This window comes from Squalius cephalus, assembly GCF_949319135.1.
Source record: "Squalius cephalus genome assembly, chromosome: 1".
Classification (NCBI taxonomy): domain Eukaryota; kingdom Metazoa; phylum Chordata; class Actinopteri; order Cypriniformes; family Leuciscidae; genus Squalius; species Squalius cephalus.
The window spans coordinates 31,067,360-31,092,594 of record NC_137122.1 but is presented as its reverse complement, the minus strand read 5'-3'; the positions used below and the strand labels follow the sequence as shown (position 1 = coordinate 31,092,594).

The following is a 25,235-nucleotide window of genomic DNA, read 5'->3' as shown; positions in this document are numbered from 1 at the left end:
AGATCTCTTTAAAGTTTTTGCATTTGGACTTCTCTTCTCTTCTCTTCTCTTCTCTTCTCTTCTCTTCTCTTCTCTTCTCTTCTCTTCTCTTCTCTTCTCTTCTCTTCTCTTCTCTTCTCTTCTCTTCTCTTCTCCTGAAAAAAAAATTGTTATAAGGAAAATTGAGTTTAACCTGAAGAGTATATTTGAAAAACATAACTGTTTTTGACAACTTTCAAAAATCATGTAACCCAACAAAAATAACCCAACTATAGTTTGACACATTAATTGGAATGCACAATGAAAAAAAATCCATTGTGCATTACAATTAATGTGTCAAACTATAGTTGGGTTATTCTGACTAGGTTAAAGAAATAGTTAACTAACACCACAACATGATTTTTGAAAAAAAAAAAAAAAAAAAGGAATAATTTGTTTTTGCAAAAACTTTATTGTCGGTTTAGACAAAAGAACTTTAGTCAAATGTGTTCAATATTTCTACTGTTCAACTGCTGCACAAAGCCAAAATGTTTGTCAAATAAGAGAAATGACAAATAAAGTTTAGTCAGAACTACTTTTGTCAAAGAACAATTTATTTGAATGCAATTGATTTGGATTTGAATGTATTTGCAATACGGATGTGATTAGTGGTAGCTAGGTTTGCCTACTGCAGAAACGAAAAATATGGAACAGTTGTGCTTATATTCAAGATTAAGGTCCAAGGAAAAGAATATGCAACTCAAATGTTATTTCTTTCTCTCTTTCTCCATTTTACAACATTAGTGAAAGATGGCTTACCTTATTAATCGCGTCCAACGTAGATTGCATGTTTTCTTGCACGGCTGGATGTTGTACTCAAGAAAAATAATCACATTGTTTGTATTTGCCAAAACTGATTTCCTAAAATGAATACAGGCAGAATTGGTCTTAGCGCAAACATCGCTTACAGTGAGGTGGGAGCGAGAAGTTGTCAGTGGATTATACAGCCTTCCTCAAACAGTTATGATAACAATTCTGATTTTGATAAAGTATTCTGCATGAGGGTGGCTGTGACTGCATTATGACAGGTGTAGTGATCAGCACTGCTGCAGTTTTATCAGTCACTGGTTAGCAGTCAAGGGAGGGCACATACAGGACACAAATTAAGCCCAAAATACGGGATATCCCGGTTAGTACGGACTGGTTGGCAACCTTAGTGGTAGCTGGGAGCACCTGTTGATCTGTATGATGTTAATTTAAGAAGTTTGGGGTGAGGTCCCCATTGGTAACCTTTTAAACACACACAGTGATGTCATTAATTAGCATATGAAAACATTACGTCACAGGTCCCCTCCAGGACCTTCTACCTGACGGGGTCCCCAGCAGTTGGTAAAATTTCAGGTCAGTCTTCTGGGGCTCAGCCTCAAGATTACAAGTGATAGCTGCTATAACAGTTGTAAATGGAGTGTGGATCAGTTTCTGCCTTGTCTATAGACCACTCAGAAAGGGTGGTTCCCACCAGGCTGCATGTAGTCATGTGTCCCCACCCAGTAGCAAAAACAAGTATGTGTGTGTGTGTGTGTGTGCACATTTTTCAATGTGTCAGTGTCACCAATTTAGTTTTGTGGTGGTACTGCATTTTGGATTATTTTATTTGACACACTATAGCCTTACAAATGTTCTTGTGTGTGTATGCGTGTGTGTGTGTATGCGTGTGTGTGTGTGTGTGTGTGTGTGTGTGTGTGTGTGTGTGTGTGTGTGTGTGTGTGTGTGTGTGCACATTTTTCAATGTGTCAGTGTCACCAATTTAGTTTTGTGGTGGTACTACATTTTGGATGATTTTATTTGACAAATTATAGCCTTACAAATGTTCCTGTGTGTGTGTGTGTGTGTGTGTGTGTGTGTGTGTGTGTGTGTGTGTGTTTGTGCACATTTTTCAATGTGTCAGTGTCACCAATTTAGTTTTGTGGTGGTACTGCATTTTGGATGATTTTATTTGACACACTATAGCCTTACAAATGTTCCTGTGTGTGTATGCGTGTGTGTGTGTATGCGTGTGTGTGTGTGTGTGTGTGTGTGTGTGTGTGTGTGTGTGTGTGTGTGTGTGTGTGTGTGTGTGTGTGTGTGTGTATGCGTGTGTGTGTGTATGCGTGTATGCGTGTGTGTGTGTGTGTGTGTGCACATTTTTCAATGTGTCAGTGTCACCAATTTAGTTTTGTGGTGGTACTGCATTTTGGATGATTTTATTTGACAAATTATAGCCTTACAAATGTTCCTGTGTGTGTGTGTGCGTGTGTGTGTCTGTGTGTGTGTGTGTGTGTGTGTGCACATTTTTCAATGTGTCAGTGTCACCAATTTAGTTTTGTGGTGGTACTGCATTTTGGATGATTTTATTTGACAAATTATAGCCTTACAAATGTTCCTTTGTGTGTGTGTGTGTGTGTGTGTGTGTGTGTGTGTGTGTGTGTGTGTGTGTGTGTGTACATTTTTCAATGTGTCAGTGTCACCAATTTATTTTTGTGGTGGTACTGCATTTTGGATGATTTTATTTTACAAATGATAAGAGAACAGTTTTTATAGTCTCAAAAATGTATTCCTCTATGTGTGTGTGTGTGTGTGTGTGTGTGTGTGCGCTTGTTGTGAGCAAAATAATTCAGCATTGTGGATGCTTTTTGAATTGGTGGAAGTGTGCCACTTTATTTCTGTCATTTCTGTCGATGTGTTCTGCGTTGTTTCTGATTTTGATGATGAATTTTGTCTATTTTGATTGCGGGGTCTCCAGAGACCCCGAGGACCTCGAGTGTCACAAATTTTGTCACGCTAACATAAAAACAGATATCATTCCACTTTATTTTTTTTTTTGTAGATCTAGAAAGTGTTAAGAGCCGTAGAAGGTTTCATACCATTTGGACAAAGGGAACATTTTTTTTAATTTGAGCAAAAGTCATTTGCGGGTCAAAAAGACCCCGCGGACCATCAGAGGGTTAAATAACATCATTTTTATACATATCTTTCACATCTACTGCAGTCAGATTCACTCGTGTTCACTCTGAAGGAATCACTCACATTGGCTGTGCACTTGTAATGACACATCAAGGATGTTAAGAGGCTAAAAGCAGGTTTAGTACTTGCCCCATTGAAGTCAACAGGGTGCAAATTTTAAAAATAGAATAACTCGGTGTAGGCAACACCGATTTTTGTCGTTGTTCTCTGTATTGACAGCACTCCAAATGTACAAAAAAATGAGCTCAATGTTAAAATTGACCGGAGTTCTCCTTTAAGTTTATCAAGCGACTATAATACTTTTTGTGTGCAAAAAACAAAACAAAATAACAACTTGCAAACTAACAAACTATTCATTACCTTCCGTGTGGGCCTCTGACGTGAGCTCTGACTCGTTGGTTTCTCACGATTTGGACATCCAGGAAATGCACAGTTTAGAACCATTTTAAACACTACATCGAGACCCATCTGCGTCATCTTCTCAGTTCTCGCGCGTGCGTCGTGACGCTATCATGAACTCACGTCAGAGGCCCACACAAAAGAAAATGAATAGTTGAAAAAAGACTTTATTTTTTGGGGGGGGGGGTTTGCGCACAAAAAGTATTATAGTCGCTTGATAAACTGGTTGAGCCACTCTAGTCACTTGGACTATTTTAACGATGTCTTTACTTACTTTTCTGGGCCGGCAGATATCGATTACCTAGCAGCCTATGAAGGAGTGAGACAGCTCTCAGATTTCATCAAAAATACCTTAATTTGCATTCCGAAGATGAACGAAAGTCTTACGGGGTTCCCAGCGAGCAATAGCCGTCATTTCATTGTCTAGGTTAACTATAGACCCTATATAGTCCGGCTATGAGTAACCCACTTCTAGCCAAAATAACCTTGAATTTGGTTACGTGTTGTTTTTTGTAAATCACGGAAGTGACCTCGACGTCCAGGTTAGCGGGAGCATAAGCCATCAGGCAAGTGTTATTTAAATAAACTCCTGATGTACTTACAAACTTTCCAATGCCTCGTTTTATGAGTACAGAACCTATTTGTACTACTGTAGAAGTTTGGTACCATTCTGGGCATTATTAGTGGGGTAATTTACGAGATAAAACCTTGGATCCATTAGCGCATGCACTAAGCCATTCGGCTGATATCTCCAAATAAGCTCTAACTTTAATAATGTTCGACCAAGGGAAAAAAAGCTTCTGGGGGGGGGGGGGGTGTCTGGCTCGAGGTCATGGTGCAAAGGACCCTAGGTTGAAATTACTCAGAACCATCCCTTTAACTTTTGAACCTTCAGTGCACTTAAATAATGTTTTCATAACTTAATGGGAATGTAAGCAAAACGTTCTTAGAACCTATTTTTGTTAACTGGGATAGTAAACCACCCACGCACTTTTGGCATGCTACAGACTATGATTTAGGACACACTAATTGTACTTTTGCATACCATAGGGAGTGGTTGTGTTAACAACATTCCCAAAGGAAGAGATGTTAATTATATTATTCTGTAAAGGATAAACTCTAAGGCAATTATGACTTTATATATCACAACTGTGACAAATAAAGTCATAGTTGCCTTTTTATTTATTTAGTTTTACTCCGCGACTTTATTTCTTGTAATTGTAACTTTCATTTACTACTTTTTTTTTTTTTTTTTTACTCTGAGGTGAAAATGGATTCAATAATTATGTGGATTTAGAAGTGAAGTATAGGGGAGGAAATTGACCAGGAGAGGGAGGATTTGAAGAGAAAAATGAAACATTCCAAATATAGTTTAGTGGAATAATTCATGGGATTTTGTTCTGTATCGTTGCCACAGAAGTTCTTGTAATATCAATGTCACATTAAAAATGGCAAGTATTACAATATTTTACTGACAGATAAAAATAGAGCATGACAGAAAATGTACAATTAGAGTGATGGATAATGAATATTAGTTGCGCAAACTTTGATCTACATGATTGATAGTATGCCAATTGAGATGCATCCACACATAATGTCCTGCAGCCAAATGTAAACCAATGTCCTGTGAACGATCATACAACTGACTAACATTTAGTCTATTTTGTGGCATTGTGCCACAAATACAGTTCAGTGTAAGGAGAAACTGCTCACATCAACACATTATGAGAAAATTAGATTCAATGTCTTCAGATATTTTATAGACGCTTCCACCATCTCCTGTTTATTATTCAGTTGCGGTTGATTCAGTTCAATGTAGTAATAGAAACTCCCATGAACAGCTACTTTCCAGTGCTGTGGGCATCAACTTGAACTGCTGTAAAAGCCACCCACTGTTTGACATAATTCGAATGGGAGCCTCCCACGCCATCCAGTGAATCAGTCTCTATCTGCTCGTTCCCATCAAAAGCCGACGGGCTTGAACAGTCTGACTCCAGAAATCCACTGTCTATAGTATCTAAATCCAATCCCATTTGTGGGTAACCATCATCGGACTCCTCATTGGAACCGTAAGAGTCCAGCGAGACCTGTTCAATGTTCTCCAGGTCGTGCTCCTGTAGATGCCAGTCATCACAGTCTAAACCCTGTAAACTCCCGCTGCCTTCAAGTACAAGAGGCTGTCTGTCTGCGACCTCAGCCGCTCTCTCATTGGTGTCTTTGTCATCGAGGAAGTCCTCTAGGCTCCGTCTGCGACTGTCACCGGACCAGTCGGCCACGACGCCCTCCTGACCAGACACTGTAACGGTGTCCATCGATATGTGTCCGCCGGAGTGTGCGACGCTGTTACTGTTGCCACCAAGGAAGTAGAGTTTTGATGAGTTTTGACCCGCCAGACCAAAGTCCTGCTCACCGTTCCTGCTGTTACTAGGTTCCTCTGAGCTGTCATTCTGCTTGCTCTCACAAAGCACTTGGAAAGTGGTGCTCTTCTCATGGAAATCAAAGTTATTGAACGTCAGGACTGGTCCAACCCACCTCTGAAATAAAACACAAGTAGATCATTTTATTTATTTGGTCATGATGAAAATAAATTACATTAAATTAAAGACTGGAGGGATCAACAGCAAGTATGTGAGAAGTGTGAAAGTTTTCTGGCCAATTGGTGGGACAGTCACTTCCACAATCCTACCATATTATTAAATGATACACTTCTTGATCTTGTATTAGTCGGTAGGTCAATGACAAATAAAAATGTAAAAAAAAAAAAATAAAAAAAAAAATTTATATATATATATATATATATATATATATATATATATATATATATATATATATATATATATATAATAAAAAAAAAACATTTTAAATGGTCCTGCATCACAAGACTTTGATTAGCACAACTTCAAAACTGCTTAACTTTTTTTTTTTTTTTGGGGAGAAATTATAAAAAATTATGCCAAATGATTATATTAAAGAATGTCATTCTTTTAATTAGTTGTTTGTCTTCATTATATTAGGACATGTATCACATTATTTCAACATTATGCCCCCTCAAACTTTTACCAAATTTTAATTATGAAATTAAAAACATGTTCATCTTAATGAGGTGCATTCAAGTCATTGTATTGATTATGTGAAATGTAAACTACCATTCGAAGGTTTGTGTAAAAGAAGTCTCTTATGCTCAACAAGGCTACATTTATTTGATCAATAATGCAGTAAAAATGTATGTGAAATAATATTACGGTTTAAAATAACTTAAAAATGATTTATTCCTGTGATAAAGCTGAATTTTCAGCATCACTCCTCCAGTCTTCATTATCACATGATCCTTCTAACCCACCAAATGAACCCGATAAACCCGACACTGCTTAATGTCAAAACGCTCAAAACAACGCCTACGTGCAGATTATCTTATCGCAATCATCATTTCCTGAACTTTAAAATGTGTTAATAAAAAAAGGGTAACAAAAATCATTCATTAAAAGCTTTTTCGTCTTTATGAATGGTTACTTTTAGACGCATGAAGTAAAATTAAAGCATTCAGGTGCTTTGTGCACACCGAATAAAAACTGGTATTATGAACGCAAAACAGCACAACTACAAAACAAAAGACATAACATGCAGGTATAAAAATGATTATTTATCAATTAATGAGTTTGTAGAATTTTCTGAGTAATCTATTTTAGTATTAAGGGGGGTTGGAAAATTACACAGGGTGTCAGTGTCACGGAGCGATTTACACCAAAAACGGAGCAGATCAAAACACTTACCCCCACGACACACCTCTACTATTTTCACACAGTACTTTGGTAAATATATCCTTCTAAACGTTTTAAAGTTGCTAATGCAGCCTGTTACTGACCTCTACTGGAATATGTTCGAAATTAAAGCTCACCACATAGCTGCCACGATTTCCTCATTTACTGCTATGGTTAAATAAAGCTGGAACCTCGAGTCTTGCGAGTTCACGACACCGTCACATTTCAAAACGCTAATGTTTCAGAGAAATCCTAATTAATATCTTAGAATTACTGAAGTGCTCCGAGGGACAATAACAACAAGAAATAACTCCTTTTTTTGTTGTTGTTGTTCCGAGCTTTCGATAGAGGGTAGTATTTTTCAGTTCACATTAGCCTACCCAGTGGAATATTCACTAAATTCCCCTTTAGTTAAAAACAACTATTTATAACTACCTACCTTATCAGAGTTTGGGTTTGAACTCATAGTACTTTCCATTAGAGGGGAAAACTGCTACTTTCAGTTTTCATATTTAACGCAATCGCTACCAAATGTTAAGTGAGCCCTCCTGTTCCTTTGAAGCCCCTACAGACTGACTCATTTGAAAAATGTCACATTCCCCTCTTGCGAGTTAGGTTAAGTAAGTTGCATGTGTGAAAGTCCCCTAATGTTACACGCACAGAGACTTCTGCTTATGCACAAGAGATTTAGAAACATAACATACCTTAAAGTCTCCTTGATGTGTATGGTAGAGCGGTTTGAAATACTCATACGGGCTTGGGATGTGCTGCCATAAGGTCGGCTTTTTGATGCCCCCTCTATACATGCAAAAAGACAAAGTGTTATACGACTGGAGTGTAGTTTGGTGGATGCATTTAAAACAGGCTGTCATTTCTGGACATAATGATTACGTGCTGAAAAACAAATGAAAACAGCAGCTGTCACGGAAACTGTCGAGCTTTATGCACTTGCAGAGCATGTAGCTCTGACTTCCTCCAGTTTTTTGACCTACATGAAAATAGACTGTCTGCACAAACATATCTGCTGCTGTTGTGGTTTTTGTGAACGTAGGAGGTGAGAAAGGACTATTCATATACGGTAAGTGGCGTCATATCGATTACTGGAATACTCATTTAGAAGGCGCTATCGAAATTGAAGATCACACTTGTCTGTAGTCTTTTATTAAGCCCGTCACTATGTGGGATATCAGGCAAACTTCTCAGTACATAATCTTTCAGATTTTTAAGAAGGAGTGAACTAAATCTTGATGGTTTGAAAGGTTAATATAAGCCTCAAAGACATATGACTAACAGATAATAAAGACACTCCTGTGACTCATAAATGAAGAAACAGTCATAATGAGAGAGGTTTGAGTTTGCTTCACTTCTCCATATCCCACAAAGTGACTTCTGTATGAGCTTGTACAATTCCCTAAAGTCTTAAAAATGAACCTCATGGCCTCCATGAGGAGCTAGACCTTGAACTTTATCTTTGGGAAGTAAACAGTTAGAACTGAGAGTGCAATTTTTTTATTTATTTTTTTGACAAATGCAGATCTGAACTGGAACATAAGTGCCAGTTTCACAAACAAAGCTTAAGCCCATCATATCTTAAGCCTAAACATATCTTAAAATACATCAGTGCCATTGTTTTGTCTCAAGATGCACACCATCCCCCTAAAAGAACGTTTATAAAAAGCTACTTAAATGTCCTAATTTAACTAAGACCTACTGCTGGCTAAGTCTAAGCACAGTCTGTGAAACCAGGCCAAGATGATATACTGGTCAAATAAAAGTGATACTCACAGTTTCCCACTGTACAGCAGCAGCACCACCGCCACAAGAGGAAGCCCCAGCAGCAGGAAATAGTACTGATCTGTCTCTGGAGAGTCAGATGTCCATTCAACACTGTCGCTCCATTCACTCCACATGGATGTAAACCACCTCGGATGTACAGCGACCTGAATGTCTGCCACATATTGCCTCCCTGGCAGGAGTTTTTCACTGATGATAACCATGGATTGTTGGTTCTGCTGCGTAGTGTAAATTTGCCCCTTCTGTGGAATAATCAACATATTCAAAAAAAAAAGTATAAAAATATGTGTAATTTTCCCTCCATAAGGATAGACAAAATGATCTTTTACCTCATCCGGGTCACTTTTAGTTCGTAATCGTACTCTGTAGTATAATTTTTTACACAGATCTTCCCCTTCATAAGCCACATTCCAAGTGAGGTTGAAACCCCCATCAATTTTTGCAATTGTTAGGTTGAAAGGTTGCGTTGGCTTAACTATAAAAAAAGAAAACAAAACAAATGTTAGTGAATAATGTACATAAGTAAACAAGGCCGATGAATTACAGTGGAGTCCAATAAGTCTGAGATCACATTAAACATCTGGGATTCAAATCCAATTCCAACAAAAAGGTTTAAGGGATTTTGAGGAAGGTTATCATGTCAAATTAAGTAGCGATATTCAAGATTCTGCACAATTTCTATGTCACTAATCAGTGATGTATGTTTAACGATGATCATGTGACTCTTTGTTCTTCTTCCACTGAAGCTCAAGATTCTCTTTGGATCATCTTGAATCAAGCTGGAGAACATGTTTGAACTTGAACTGATGTATGTTTAACGATGATCATGTGACTCTTTGTTCTTCTTCCACTGAAGCTCTAGATTCTCTTTGGATCATAAGCTGGAGAACATGTTTGAACTTGAAACTTGAAGCACAAACTTGAAAGCAAAAGAGGACAAACCAAAAACTACAAGACTGTGAAAATCCTCATGCACTCTTAAAAATAAAAAGTCCCAAAAGGGGGTTTTTGCAGCGATGCCACAGAAGAACCATTTTGGGTTCCCCAAACAACTTGTTTGAAAAACAGTTTTTATAATCTAAAGAGCAGGTTTTCACTACAAAGCACTTTTTGCAGGGATCTCAGATTTGGATTTCACCGTAAATGCAGCTTATTTTTACACTGCTGCTGAAGTGGATAGAGGAACTTACTAGATTTGTATAAAACAAATTCAGAGTAACGCCTTGTAGGGATCTCCATATTGCCTTGTTTGGCCATTTGTGTTACTATGATAGAGCAGTTGGTATCATACAACGCCATCACACCATCCACATCCTCTGGTTCCATTGTGCACCAGGATTGTGGCGATTTGATACTGCAGCTCCCGTTTACGGCAGAATATTCATCCCTGCGAGACATGAAACGTGCTAATTAAACAATATGTTGACCAATGGAAATAGCAGGTTAAAAACAAAAAACAATGAGCAGAGGCCAGACAATGATTCAGTAGATTCACATTCTCAAAAGTAAGAACACAGTGTGCTAGATCTGTACCTGCAATCTGCCACAATATCACACGAAGCCGTTCCTGCCGAGTCAGAATTAGAGCAGTTCAGCTTGGAGATGAAGTCTGTGGTGCAGGTCACACTGCACGCAGCGTCATCTGCAAAGAATAAAGTGAGAGGAAATGTGGTCAATCGAGCTACAGAAACGGTACAGCGTTTCTTCTCAAAGCAACACCTGCTTAGGTCAAAGGACACAAGGCAAATCATACTGTTGCAGCTATATCCTTCTGAGGATGTTTACACTTATTTTACAAGATGATACGAATTACTTTCACTGTAAAAAAATATACGTATATTTTTACATTGTTTTAACTCATCAAAATAAGTTAAGCAATTTTAAACTTTTTTTTAAGTTAGTTTAATGTAATTTAAGTTGAAATTACTTAAACATCCAAGTTGATTGTACTTAATTTAAGGCAGCAACTTTTTATTTTTATTATTTTTTTACAGTGTTAGGGGAATGGTAATATTGCAATAAATGCAAACTTACTGCACTCAATAAGTCCACAAACAAGCAAGAATATGGCTTGCCATAAAGCCATTGTGGAGAAACAATGACACAAACTGTGGTGAGCCCTGCTCAAATGCATTGTACAGAGCCAACATGCAAACTGCAAAGAAAGCAAACATGTTATTTTAATACATAACGGCATTTAAATCTGTAATATATAACCAAATTGTATATTGTACTTTTAATTTAATTAATTTAAATTTTCAAAAAGATAAAACGTTATAACAACAAACTTAAGAAAAAAAAAGGTAATTAATAACACATACACATAATAACATATTTATACATATAAAATATAGAAAAGCATCACAAACATTTAAGATGTTTATCATCATATTGTTTAGTCTATAAGCAACATTATGGTGATTAAACAAGAAAAATAGATGATTGAGGTTGGGGGGGAAATACAGGTAAAACTGACTTTAAAAGAAGTAGAGAAATTCTAAAACTTACCTTGATAATATTCCCATCGAACCGGTTTACAAAAATATAAAAGTTTTCTGAAAATATAAATATATGCAGTTTTCAATCAAATGCCAGCTCCACATTGCATTACTCCACCTGACATTCACGCTATTCCAATCTTCTACTGATCTACATGCACAGTCAGAGTGCTTGTGACGAAAATATGACATGAAGGATGTGGTTGTGGTTAAAACAAGATCCCATTTGCAGATGTTCCGCCCCCAATGAGACCAATTAAGGATAGTTCCTGTTATTGACGTTGGGCCGGATAAATGTGCAGTGTCATCAGAATCTATTTTGGGGGGTCAATATAGCAGAAAACAGATAAATCAGGGCTTGGCATGGGTATACCAAAAAAATTAAATGAATAGCCTAAATAAAAATGAAAAAGCAGTGATATGTGTGACATGTTATATTATGGTATGAGTGCTGTAGAATGGTAGTAATATAGCCTACAGTACTGCATAAAAAAGAGCCGACTGTGTTTTGAATATTAGACTAATATTTATTCACATTTATATCCTCAATCATATGTGCGCTTGAGAGCTAAGACAACATTTAGGTGTCCAAGAACTGCCTGACCAAAATGTTTAAATCTTAAAGGGATAGTTCACTCAAAAATGAAAATTCTGTAATTTACTCACACTCAACTTGTTCCAGGCCTGTATGAGTTTATTTCTTCAGCTGAACACAAAATAAGATATTTTGAAGAATGTGGGAAACCAAACAATTGACAGCACTGACTTCCATAGTATTTTTTTTTCTTTTTTCTGTATACTATGGAGGTCAGTGGGGTTACCCACATTTTTCAAAATATCCTCCTTTATCTTCAACTGAAGAAAGACATTCATACAGGTTTGGAACAACCTGAGGGCGAGTAAATGATGACAGAATTTTCATTTTTGGGTGAACTATCCCTTTAAATCAGTGGGTTTCTCTGACTCGGTAAAAACAAGCAGCAGAGAAGTTAAAATGCAGTGTTATTGAACTAATCACAAAATATACATGTTTTAATCAGCTACATTGTTTAATTAATCAATTAACTGTTCGTGTTTTACCTTAAATTGGACGTTCAGGTGATATCCATCAGTTGGCGTTTATAGAGAAGAATGTTACCTTGCCTGTAATTATAGGAAACAATCCATTCAATTTCAACCAGTATATATGGACATGTTGAAAGTTTCATTCAGGCATCTGCGTGTGCACTCACGGGTCCTAATTATCTTGGCTAAATGTCTGTGTTTTCTTTTTTTCCAGGAGGGAAACTTCGCTAGATTTTTGCTTTGAGTTTGACGCGAATTCCCAATTAAACGGCTCTTGATAGAGTACAGTACTCATCTTCACTGACGAGGTATGTCTGGTGTAAAAGCAGGGTTAATTTGTGGACGTTTACTGTAGTTTGCGGTGTTTTGTTTGCGGGTTTTGTTAGCTATCCAGCTATGCTAGGCTAACAGCCTATCTAGACTGCACGCGACGCGACAAATTACAGCGCGCGATTGTATTATAATAATGTAATTGCACACATGCAGATCTACATCTATGTCCGTGTAGTTTGACGCGAGCAGTTAATCGCAACAAAGCGTGATTTGGTTCAATCAGCGGCTTATGTGCGCGCAGTGAGGAATGCTGTTGTGCGGCATCGCGCAGAAAAATGTGCATCTGACAGATATATTCATTCAATCCGGTTTATTTGCTCTTTACTCTAATCAAACATAGGCGGGCAGCATATTCATTATAATAAGTTGTTTCGATTGTGCCAACTATGGAAACCCTGAGTAATTTGCTTTTTTTTTTTTAATAGAATTCTTCATTTATGCGTTGTTCTCTCAGCGAATAACTTTACTATACACTTTCATTATAGATTTTAATTTTCAGCTAATTATTTTTCAGCGATTTATTGAATTTGTTTGTTTGATCATGTTTATCAACTCCTCTTATTAGAGTTAACGGCCCCTTAATTTGACACTTCGTTGGGTCGGATTGCACAATCATTTCCGCATGCGTTTATGAAAACATTACTCATTTTTTATTTTCTCACTTCTCCATTTATACATTATCGCCTCACTGCACTATTATAGATTGTCATTTTATGCAAAAACATTTAAAAGTAAAAAACAAAAAATCTTTGGGTGAAACCACAAGTGATGTATGCTGGACTTCTCCAATCATTTCGTCTGCTTAAACTCCGCCTCTTTCTTATAATTGACTGCAAGTGCACATTATTATTATTTTTTTAAAAGCAGTCTAAAAAAAAACAAGTAACAACCTGATACAGAGAATCAAATATCAACCCTTTTTTCCGTTTCCGGTTAATTGTTAGTCGTCTCAATATGAAAAAAAAAAACGCTCCTAGTAAAGCGGCGCATCCAAATTACGGTAGTTACGGCAGGAACATAACAAACTTGTTTTGGTTCAGGAGGAACTGTAAAAGGTGGCTGCTGTTTCGGTTGCGGTGCTCGGTGACTGACGTCTGTCTAACTCATGCCATGAAATGCGCTGATGATGTGCTCAGCCTCTGCTCTAGCAGCGGAGGTATAAAAAATAGCCTACATGCGACAGGCAGGTGGGACACTTTTGTCTTGGACCGAATACAATGATGGGGTGAACATTTAATGGTTCTACACCTTCTACAGATGGTAAATTCATACATGCATACATTTGGACCACTTTAACTTAGCGATTGCTATCAGGATGTGAAGAGACTTTCAACCAGCAGAGCAAAAATGTTTCTGGAGCAAATCGCCTACCCTGCCTTTAAAAAAAAAAGATGTAAACACTGTGAATCATGCTCCCTTTGACTCATGATGATCAAACCCTCAGAGTAATTAATCATGAAACCATCTTGATGTTTCTCTATTTTGAACGTCATTGAAATGAAGAGAGATCTGCAATATTTGTCATTTTATAGACCCCAGAGGACATGTAAATAAGTTTTAGAAATGGATTATTGGACAACCTGATCAGTCAAATGGTTAAGATGTTTGAACGTGATAACCTTATCACTGCTGTTATAATTAGCACATATTTCCTTAATACAGTACATAGTCACACATGCGGGACCCTTAGGTTGAGAGAACCAGGATTTGTTTGATTCTGTCAGATCATACATCTCTTACTGAGAGAGATTGGGAAATGTGCAGTTATTCTGTACTAGAACCGTAAACAACAGTGTGCATCACCACCGCTACAGTTTCACTACTGTATGTTCTTATGAAATCAAAATCAAAAGCTCGCTAGATATGTTTCATACTCTGACATTTCCTCATTTGTATGAACCCAATGTGGTTTCAAGGTTTACCTTTTAATGTTAGTCTCAACCTAACAATTTATTTGTTTATTATTTTTTATTTAAAGATCAAAATGGAAGCAAATCCTGATGAATGTTATTGCCCCCCCTCCCATAATTCTTTATCGTAATAACATAAGGGTTGTTATTATCATCGAGTTAAATATTGATAGTAAATAAGGAAGAAAATTGCATAATGACTGTGTATAGTTTTACAGATTCGTGGATCTTGCTTGACGAGAAAATATTGTTCCTTTTTCCAGGTTTTCAATCATTAAGTGGGCCGCAAGTCATGTCTGGTATAGCGTTAAGTCGTCTCGCACAAGAACGAAAGGCTTGGCGGAAAGACCATCCTTTTGTAAGTATGATGTTTCCGATCACAGATGTTATATAGTATATAGAAATCAAGAGAGCGAGATGGGTTTTGTTTTACTTTTAAATGTTTGAGAAGCAACAGGCTTTGTGCAGAACCATGGAGGATCTTTTTGTCAGTTCCAAATCACCCCATTTTTTTTTTTTTTTTAGAAGCTTATTACATTTTTAGAGCTTCAGTATTAACCTTCGGGGGGAAAGCAACAACTGGGTTATTAAAGGGGAATGCTTTCCATCTGTGTTGGAGGTGTTATTTTAAGATGTCGCTTTTATTTTAATTTATTCAGCTGAGAAGTCACTATTGAAACTGTTGGGGGGGTGTGCTTGCAGAAACGAGACCATAGATTAAAAAGATTCTAGAGTCTGACATTTTGAAACTTTTGCAGCCACCCACAGGATTTCAAACAAAAAAAAATCTTTTTATTTTTTTTTTAGGGTTTTGTAGCCGTACCGACAAAAAACCCTGATGGAACGATGAACTTGATGAATTGGGAGTGTGCCATCCCAGGGAAAAAAGGAGTAAGTGCCATTTCAATGTTTACAGTACAGGCACGCATAACTGTTTATGTCTGGTATGTACATCATATCAAAAGCTGCTCCTGTGAATTCTTGTCTTTTCAACTACTACAGAATGTCATTTGTATGATTGGAAAACAAAATGTCCCCCTGTAGTCAATTTTATCCCTTAACTCATCTTTGATCACCAAAATTACACATTAAATTACACATTAGAAAATTCTTTGAAAACAAATTTCTTCATGCCTTGAAATAGCTTGAATGTAACTCTACACCCTTGCCTCATTTATGTGGTTCTATGAATATTCAAATTAGCCCTCAGTCACACCAGCTCAGAGATCCACTCGTTGACCATCGCAGGTTGACGTGATAAGGTACTTTGTGACGTCAGAAACACCAGCGATTTCAAACTGCGTTTTTGAGACTGTCTTTGGTTCGCTGCAGTTTTAAGGAGAAAATACTCTGCAATGGTTGTCTTATGCTTTAAGACAAACCATGTGCAAATTCATATAAAAAATGCCACGTAGACATGATCAACGTTTAAAAGCTGGATTTTTTCCACAGGGGGACTTTAAGTAAATAAGTACTTTATTTTTTTTTCATTTTTCAGACACCGTGGGAGGGAGGCTTGTTCAAACTTCGGATGCTGTTCAAGGATGACTATCCTTCCTCTCCACCAAAGTGTAAATCAGATGTCTAGTGGAGTTAATCCATTATCTGTACTTTGCATGCAAATTTTTTTTAATTATGCCAGATTTTTATAATGTGACTTCTTCTACAGGTAAATTTGAGCCTCCTTTATTCCATCCGAATGTATATCCGTCTGGTACCGTATGCTTGTCTATTTTAGAGGAAGACAAAGACTGGAGGCCTGCCATTACAATCAAGCAGGTAAGCTGTGGAGCTTGGATCTTCTTAGACTTTAGTTCCTCTTCGGAACACATGTGAAGATATTTTTAATGAAATCGGAAAGATTTCTGTCCCTCCAGTGACAGTCTAAGCAACTACCACTTTGACGCTTTAGATCGTTAAACTAATCCATATGAATTGAACGGTTTAGTCCAAATTTTCTGAAGAGACACGATCGCTTTATATGTTGAAAAGATTTAATTTAGGCATTTATTCACATATAAAAATTCATCAATGCACACATCAGATATGATAAACGGAAGCTCAAGCATGTACGCTTGACGTGTGAGAACCAATGAGGTTCATTCTCGTGTGTTACGCAGCACATTTGAGCTTCAGCAAGAACCAATGAGGTTCATTTACATGTTACGCAGCACGTTTGAGGTTCATTCTCGTGTGTTACGCAGCACATTTGAGCTTCTGCAAGAACCAATGAGGTTCATTCTCGTGTTACGCAGCACGTTTGAGCTTCTGCAAGAACCAATGAGGTTCATTCTCGTGTTACGCAGCACGTTTGAGGTTCTGCAAGAACCAGTGAGGTTCATTCTCGTGTTACGCAGCACGTTTGAGCTTCAGCAAGAACCAATGAGGTTCATTTACATGTTATGCAGCACGTTTGAGGTTCATTCTCGTGTGTTACGCAGCACGTTTGAGGTTCTGCAAGAACCAGTGAGGTTCATTCTCGTGTTACGCAACCCGTTTGGGCTTCTGCAAGAACCAATGAGGTTCATTCTCATGTTACGCAGCACGTTTGAGCTTCTGCAAGAACCAATGAGGTTCATTCTCGTGTTACGCAGCACGTTTGAGCTTCTGCAAGAACCAATGAGGTTCATTCTCGTGTTACGCAGCACGTTTGAGCTTCTGCAAGAACCAATGAGGTTCATTCTCGTGTTACGCAGCACGTTTGAGCTTCTGCAAGAACCAGTGAGGTTCATTCTCGTGTTACGCAACAAGTTTGAGCTTCTGCAATAACCAATGAGGTTCATTCTCATGTTACGCAGCACGTTTGAGCTTCTGCAAGAACCAATGAGGTTCATTCTCGTGTTACGCAGCACGTTTGAGCTTCTGCAAGAACCAATGAGGTTCATTCTCGTGTTACGCAGCACGTTTGAGCTTCAGCAAGAACCAATGAGGTTCATTTACATGTTACGCAGCACGTTTGAGCTTCTGCAAGAACCAATGAGGTTCATTCTCGTGTGTTACGCAGCACGTTTGAGCTTCTGCAAGAACCAATGAGGTTCATTCTCGTGTTACGCAGCACGTTTGAGGTTCTGCAAGAACCAGTGAGGTTCATTCTCGTGTTACGCAACCCGTTTGGGCTTCTGCAAGAACCAGTGAGGTTCATTCTCATGTTACGCAGCACGTTTGAGCTTCTGCAAGAACCAATGAGGTTCATTCTCGTGTTACGCAGCACGTTTGAGCTTCTGCAAGAACCAATGAGGTTCATTCTCGTGTTACGCAGCACGTTTGAGCTTCTGCAAGAACCAATGAGGTTCATTCTCGTGTTACGCAACACGTTTGAGCTTCTGCAAGAACCAGTGAGGTTCATTCTCGTGTTACGCAACACGTTTGAGCTTCTGCAAGAACCAATGAGGTTCATTCTCGTGTTACGCAGCACGTTTGAGCTTCAGCAAGAACCAATGAGGTTCATTCTCGTGTTACGCAGCACGTTTGAGCTTCTGCAAGAACCAATGAGGTTCATTCTCGTGTTACGCAACACGTTTGAGCTTCTGCAAGAACCAGTGAGGTTCATTCTCGTGTTACGCAACACGTTTGAGCTTCTGCAAGAACCAATGAGGTTCATTCTCATGTTACGCAACACGTTTGAGCTTCTGCAAGAACCAATGAGGTTCATTCTCGTGTTACGCAGCACGTTTGAGCTTCAGCAAGAACCAATGAGGTTCATTCTCGTGTTACGCAGCACGTTTGAGCTTCTGCAAGAACCAATGAGGTTCATTCTCGTGTTACGCAACACGTTTGAGCTTCTGCAAGAACCAATGAGGTTCATTCTCGTGTTACGCAACACGTTTGAGCTTCTGCAAGAACCAGTGAGGTTCATTCTCGTGTTACGCAACACGTTTGAGCTTCTGCAAGAACCAGTGAGGTTCATTCTCGTGTTACGCAACACGTTTGAGCTTCTGCAATAACCAATGAGGTTCATTCTCGTGTTACGCAACACGTTTGAGCTTCTGCAAGAACCAATGAGGTTCATTCTCGTGTTACGCAGCACGTTTGAGCTTCTGCAAGAACCAGTGAGGTTCATTCTCGTGTTACGCAACACGTTTGAGCTTCTGCAAGAACCAATGAGGTTCATTCTCGTGTTACGCAACACGTTTGAGCTTCTGCAAGAACCAGTGAGGTTCATTCTCGTGTTACGCAACACGTTTGAGCTTCTGCAAGAACCAGTGAGGTTCATTTTCATGTTACGCAGCACATTTGAGCTTCAGCAAGAACCAGTGAGGCTTGTTCTCGCGCGTCAAGCAAGTACGGTTGAGTTTCTGTTTATGCTCGGTGATCATGTGAATAAATTCAATCTTTTCATAATTTAAAGTGATCATGTCGCTTCAGAAAACTGACTAAACCACTCAATATATATTACAATCTCTTTTCTTTCTTTTTTTTTTTTTTTTTTTGAAGTGGTAGTTGTGTAGCTGTCCATGGAGGGACAGAAGTCTCTCAGATTTTATTTCAGATGAATGACCGTCTTACGGATTTGGAACGACATGCAGGTTAGCAAATAATGACAATTTTTGTTTTTGGGCAAACTAACCCTTAAATTTTAAACCATTTACTGATATTATTAAAGTAATTTTCAAGATGTTTTAACTTTTGCTGCATGGTTGAATTACACATGCCATTTCACCTTAGTGCTTAATCCAGTTCTGTACAGACAGTTCAGTAATTAATGGGAGTGACAACCGCATTCACAAAAATTCTACGCAGTTTGTACGGAACCGAATCGAACAACTAGTTGTTAATGACATGGGATGAGAGATGACAGACAAGGGGTACATCTCTGATGCGTATCTTAACATGCATCAGAGATGGATCTCTCATCTGTATCACAGGGAAAGCCCTACGAGCAACAAGCCCATACAATAAATTGAAATGCTTTATTCTGAAAATAAGACCGAAATATGTACACCCTAATAACTCCATAAACTTGATCGCTTTATGAGCCAAACTTAAAGGGCTCATATGATGGTTCTAAAAAGAACATTATTTGTTGTATTTGATTTAATGCAATGCATTTACGTGGTTTTAGGTTAAAAAGTCATTATTTTACACATACTGTACATTTATTGTTGCTCCTCTATGGTTCTGAAACTGCCTTTCAGAACCGCTCTGCCTGTCTGAAACGCGTAGATTTTTACGAAGTTCATCGTTCTGAAAATCACTGTGTGCTCTGATTGGCCATCGATCCAGTACATGTGATTGGCCCAAAAACCTTAAGCGTGTGATGGAAGTGTCACGCCCCTTACCATATTTGGAACATCAGCTCCCAAAGCAATAATGACAGGTGGTAATGTTGTTACTACCTTATCAATTCGAGCCTGAATCTGAACCGGAAAATGCAGATGACCAAGCTGATCAATCAAATTTGCCAGTGCGACTGGGGGAGAACACTATGTAAACAAAACTATGTCTGCATTTGTGATCGTAGAAACAACAAGCAAGCACTACTCTATACTGCTCAAATCTCGCATTTGAATAGTCAGTAGCAAATTCTTAAAATATGAAAACATACTTACAGGCTGTGTCTGTGAGTCAGAAGCGCCAGAACGTACATGCAAAGATGGAATTGCCCCACTTTTCAGAATCAGCCTTTGTGCACAGCCTGCCTTGTACTCCTGCAGGTTCTGGAAACAGTCCTCCAGAAAAATGCGCAGCACACAGTCGAAACTTTTAGTTGTATTGTTCTGGAACAGTGTTGTAAATAAAGCTTAAGCACTCTTTTCTAATTGTGTCCTCTTTTGGAAGGCCAAACAAAGTAGTTTGGCTTTCGCTACGAAAAACAGTGTCTCCACGACATGCCGGCGGGAATAAAGTTACGCCGCCTTTCTTTGCGTGTACATTTGGGCAGTGTTATGAAACTCTGCCCCCACATACTGACATAGATTTGTGGGGGTGTGTTTGAACGAACCGTTTTAGGAAGGAGTGGCTGAGCCTTAAATTTTTATAAAGACTATCTCTTTAGGTTTGACACATTGAGTTTAACTTTGCAGATCTTATACATGCACAAACAGCTACATAACACACTAAAGAAAAAAGAAAACAAGAAATCGCATCATATGACCCCTTTAAACAAGTCCCAAAATGGCAATAATGCGTGGACATGGCAACACTGCAAGAGCGCACTCTGTCTAGCAGCGTTTCCAAACATAACCAAAACATGAGGCCTCCGTCGACTGCTTCTGTTAAAATTGCTGAACACGGCGGGTCTTTTGTCGCTGTAATGTTACTTTGGTCAGAATAGTGGAGACTGGAGACCAAAGACTAGATGTCAGAACGTTGCTATGGTTACCCCGGTGTCAATCATCGCAGTTTCGGGAGTCGTGTTCCGTACATGCACGGAATGGTAACTGACTCACTCCCGCATTTAAATGCGGTTGTCACTCCTGAAGTGTATGTGGCCTATTTGTGCACGTACAACTAAACCATTTAGGTATCACAGATACTTATTCTTTCTAATTTAACTTAACTCTAATTTAACAGTCTTGTCAGTTGACGGTTAATGATCTGTTAACAAGCATCAGTTGTCATTCAGGGGGAAAAAAACAAACCGAAATGAACATCCCTAAAATTGATGCATTGGTCCATTTAATTGGTATATCCAATAACAACGTGTAGTTCAAGATCAATTTAAGGATTAACTGTAGTTTCATTTTTGTATTCAAATTATGGATTTGTTTTTGTTTTATAAGATTTGAACTGCAAATGTTGCATGGGTTTGTGGGGTGATTTTTAAAATTTCCATAAGCCAAATGTTCAATGCATTCCTGAAGAGGGCAGTGTTATCTCATGAAGCACCACAATTTCTTTTATATCTTTTTAGATCTTGCTAGGAATCCAAGAACTCCTTAATGAACCAAATATTCAGGATCCCGCACAGGCTGAGGCATACACAATTTACTGGTACGCACCTTCAAATATAGTCTTGCCTATTGAGACTGAAATTCGTATTGCCTTTTTATGAATCTTGTGTTTGCATTTCTGTTTCAGCCAAAACAGAGTGGAGTATGAAAAAAGGGTCAGAGCACAAGCCAAAAAGTTCTCGCCGTAAACCTCAAGATTTCTCACTTAATGGAAATGGGTTTTGACCAGGTCTCCTCACCCCGTTACAGCCCCCCCCCCCCCCCCCCCCCCCCCCCCCACCTTTCAATTCATATCCACTTCATACTTATTTACTGCTGGGCTTAAAGAAATGAATGTGTTGTGCCATTGTCAATCCACTGATGTTCATCCTAACAAACTCTTCCTGGAAATTTTAAATTTGGTCTTTTGTATAAATCTTTTTTTCTTACTTTTTTCCCCTTACCAGTTGGGCAAATCCACAGCAGAGGAGTTCACACTAGGTTGTGTGACGTGGCTTTTTTTTTTTTTTTTTTTTTTTAAATGATGGGTGGGGTTGCTTGGTAACAGTGCTACATATTTGCAAAAAAAAAAAAAAAAAAAGGCACAAACATCCACATGCAGAAGAAATGATATTCCACAGATGCCGAGGCATGAGCCTAAAACTTTTGTTTCGCTTAATCTTTTCTTTTTTTTTTTTTTTTTTTTTTTTTTTTTCAGACTGGCCTCCTTAGTCTCTTTCATGGTTTTAATGATTTAAAACTTGCTATTAATGTCAGTATTTCAACTGCTGTAAAATGATACTTTTATACTTTCTTTACTTTGAGTTAGTGTCTATAGAGAGATTTCCATTCCTGATGCAGGCAGTGTACTAAGCATGTACCATTCAGTATGATAGCATTGTGCTGCCTCGGCCGTCTGTGTTTCACAAAAAGAAAAAAAGAAAAAAAAAAGACTTGCGTACAAGGCCTCTGAATCAAATGGTTAGTTAACCGCTGCATCAGTCTCTTTGTGTTTATATGGTGTTTTGTTCATGTAAGTGTATAGAGTAAATAAAAATGTTTATACAAAGCCAGTCGTGACTGCAGGTACATTTTCCACGTGCTTCACACCATGAATGGATTGATTTCAATCCGTGCTTGAAAGGTCTTCTCATGGTTCATGGTCACTTTATGTTTGAATATTTCTATATGACTGGAATTAATTGAATCAAGAGTTTGAATTAGAGATAGAGATTATATATTTTTTACAAATTTCTGTTTGTTTAGTATCATATTTCATACATCAGGCTTTTATAGCTCATATGTGCAATTCAATGATAATTAGAGATTGGTAAATTATTGTTCGCCAAAAGCCTGTCGTGTCTTATTCAGCATTTGTATGTGTATTTGATTATATGAATAATCAAGTAAATCCAAGTTGCTTCAGTCCTGTAAATGTGCATCTTGCATGTATTTTACAGAAATCATTAAAGATTTCTCAGCAAAAAAGACTTTCAAGTAAAGAAAAAAAAAAAGTATGAACTATCAATCAGATGGCAGAATACATGTAGTAGATTGTGTACAATAGGTTTTTCAGCAAAGGTTTGGTTATTTTTTAGGCCGTAGAAATGTGTGTATTAAATATGATACAGTAAACTAATATATTCATAAATATGTATTATAATTATTGTTTAAAATAATTTTTAAAAGAATGTTTTCTAGTTATGAGAGAATAATTTGTCCTGATCAGTGTTGGGGAAAGTTACTTTAAAAAGTAATGCATTACAATATTTTGCGTTACTCCCATAAAAAGTAACTGTTACTTTTTTTTTTTTAGAAAAGTAATGTGTTGCGTTACTTTGCGTAACTTTTTTTTTACCTGGCTTGTTTTTTTGTTTTTTTTAATAATAAAAAAAGTTATATTTTACTGGAAATATAAAGACCCCTTCACACCAAAAGTGAAATAATAATCCTCAGGCTGAAAGAAATGCAAATTCATGTGTGTACAGTTGAGGGCGCATCTCAAACCTTTCAGCTGTGCTGCCATTCTGGATAACAGAAGAATAAGATACAGGAGAAAAAAGTTTAACACTTACTTTACCAATAAAAAAGAAAAACATCTATAGTCATTTTTGCTTATGAATCATCAAAGGTCAGAAGCAAGTACATTGGTCAATAAAGTGAGATTAAAGGCATAAAAATGAATGTTTTATTTAACATATTTAGTTACTGGATATTTGCATAGTATTCTGATTCTGCATTTCACTGGTTTTATTCATTTTAAGGAATACTGAATCTTTTTCTTTTTTTGTGCAAGTGAGATGAGGAAATGCACGCTCACTTTTAGTCTAGAACTACAATAACCATCGTGTTTGCACATAACGCCTCTGCATTTCGATTTGTCTCAACATGGATACAAGAGAGTTGTCAGTCAATAAATGGGAAAACAAAGTAACCTGCGTTACTTATTTGAAAAAGTAACTCGGCTGTTTTATTGTAAATTTTAAAAGTAATGCGTTACTTTATAGTTACTTGAAAAAGTAATCTGATTACATAAGTTACTTGTAATGAGTTACCCCAACACTGGTCCTGATGATTTGGAAAATAGCAATAAATAAATGTATCTTTATGATCTTGCCCTTTTTAGGGTTATATATCAGCAAACATTACTAGTTCTTTTAATTTTTTGGCGTTTTATTCGATTTAAATATAAATTTTAGTGAGAAAATAAACTTTTAGATATCTGCATGTGCAATGGACATCGGTTATCCCCATCTTTGCTTGCTCCTTTGAAGGTATCTTGAGTAAAACAGCTTTACATTTAAAAAAAAAAGACCTAAACCAGAAGCGATGCGACCTGTTTTACAGAATAGACCTTATTCAGAGCAGCGCCATGACAGGTATGAAAGGGAGGCTGTGAGGGATAGACTTGCCGTGTTTCAATGGCATCCAAAGCTGTACAAAGCTCCCAGATCACTTATAATTTTCCATAGCTCATGTTGTCTGGAGTTTTGTGTATGTGTATGTGTGTCTACTGAAATATCTTGGAAATATGTTTTTTTGCAGTGTTTTGTCAGCAGAACTATCCAAAAACACATTAATTAACAGTACAACTCACTGGAGAGATGTATGTCTATCCCTCACAGCCTCGCTTTTATTCCTGTTAAAATGCAAACAAATATGGCCTAGCTGTGAATAAGGTCTATAGGTTTTGGTTCATGCGTATTGGCTTATAACTCCCATTTGCTGAAATGAGAGGCAGCAATATTGTGGTTAGATGTTCTGTATTGGTGGTACCTGGTTTGAAACCGCTTAAATGGGATGGTACTCATTTATATATCAGATTTAGCTGATTCGCTCCAAGGTTGTAGCACAGACCATGGGATTCGTTGGGTTGTTAAGAGGAAGCTAACAGCCTGAGAGCTATTATCCCCATGGGAAAATGCCCCGCATTGAATGTCAAAGGTGAAGCAATAGCTGGCCCTGAATTTGATAAGCCTCCTCTCATTGAAATGAGATTAAAGCAGGTGATTTTAAAGCAGGAGATTTTCCATGCTAATTATGTATTCTTCCTAACAAAGGTAATGTTTAATCACACTGACATTAACTTGGTAAGGTGTTCTCACTGCGCTCATTCCCGTGAGAATTGTAGAATTAGGTTCTGTG

General features: G+C 37.8%; 2 protein-coding genes across 2 annotated transcripts; one reads left to right on the top strand and one right to left on the bottom strand.

The window, feature by feature from the left end:
* Window positions 1-4,616: 4,616 nt before the first annotated feature.
* Window positions 4,617-12,593, bottom strand: il21r.1 (interleukin 21 receptor, tandem duplicate 1). The gene is made up of 9 exons (XM_079888278.1): window positions 12,491-12,593; window positions 11,421-11,467; window positions 10,947-11,067; window positions 10,446-10,554; window positions 10,103-10,299; window positions 9,242-9,387; window positions 8,904-9,154; window positions 7,823-7,916; window positions 4,617-5,894 (listed from the first exon to the last, which is right to left on the bottom strand). The coding sequence occupies exons 3-9, from the start codon at window positions 11,044-11,046 to the stop codon at window positions 5,202-5,204; spliced, it is 1,590 nt and encodes a 529-aa protein (XP_079744404.1). The 5' UTR covers window positions 11,047-11,067; window positions 11,421-11,467; window positions 12,491-12,593; the 3' UTR covers window positions 4,617-5,201.
* A 41-nt stretch (window positions 12,594-12,634) lies between these two features.
* Window positions 12,635-22,662, top strand: ube2ia (ubiquitin-conjugating enzyme E2Ia). The gene is made up of 7 exons (XM_079889521.1): window positions 12,635-12,783; window positions 14,982-15,076; window positions 15,526-15,609; window positions 16,217-16,289; window positions 16,388-16,497; window positions 21,572-21,651; window positions 21,739-22,662. The coding sequence occupies exons 2-7, from the start codon at window positions 15,011-15,013 to the stop codon at window positions 21,797-21,799; spliced, it is 474 nt and encodes a 157-aa protein (XP_079745647.1). The 5' UTR covers window positions 12,635-12,783; window positions 14,982-15,010; the 3' UTR covers window positions 21,800-22,662.
* Window positions 22,663-25,235: the final 2,573 nt, after the last annotated feature.

Coding starts and splice junctions, on each gene's coding strand:
- il21r.1 (XM_079888278.1), bottom strand. CDS start 11,046: ATGCATTTGAGCAGGGCTCACCACAGTTTGTGTCATTGTTTCTCCACA. Junction 10,300..10,445: donor GATATTGTGGCAGATTGCAG/GTACAGATCTAG, acceptor CATGTCTCGCAG/GGATGAATATTCTGCCGTAA. Junction 9,155..9,241: donor CTAAAAGTGACCCGGATGAG/GTAAAAGATCAT, acceptor ATTATTCCACAG/AAGGGGCAAATTTACACTAC.
- ube2ia (XM_079889521.1), top strand. CDS start 15,011: ATGTCTGGTATAGCGTTAAGTCGTCTCGCACAAGAACGAAAGGCTTGG. Junction 15,077..15,525: donor GGCGGAAAGACCATCCTTTT/GTAAGTATGATG, acceptor TTTTTTTTTTAG/GGTTTTGTAGCCGTACCGAC. Junction 15,610..16,216: donor CCATCCCAGGGAAAAAAGGA/GTAAGTGCCATT, acceptor TTCATTTTTCAG/ACACCGTGGGAGGGAGGCTT.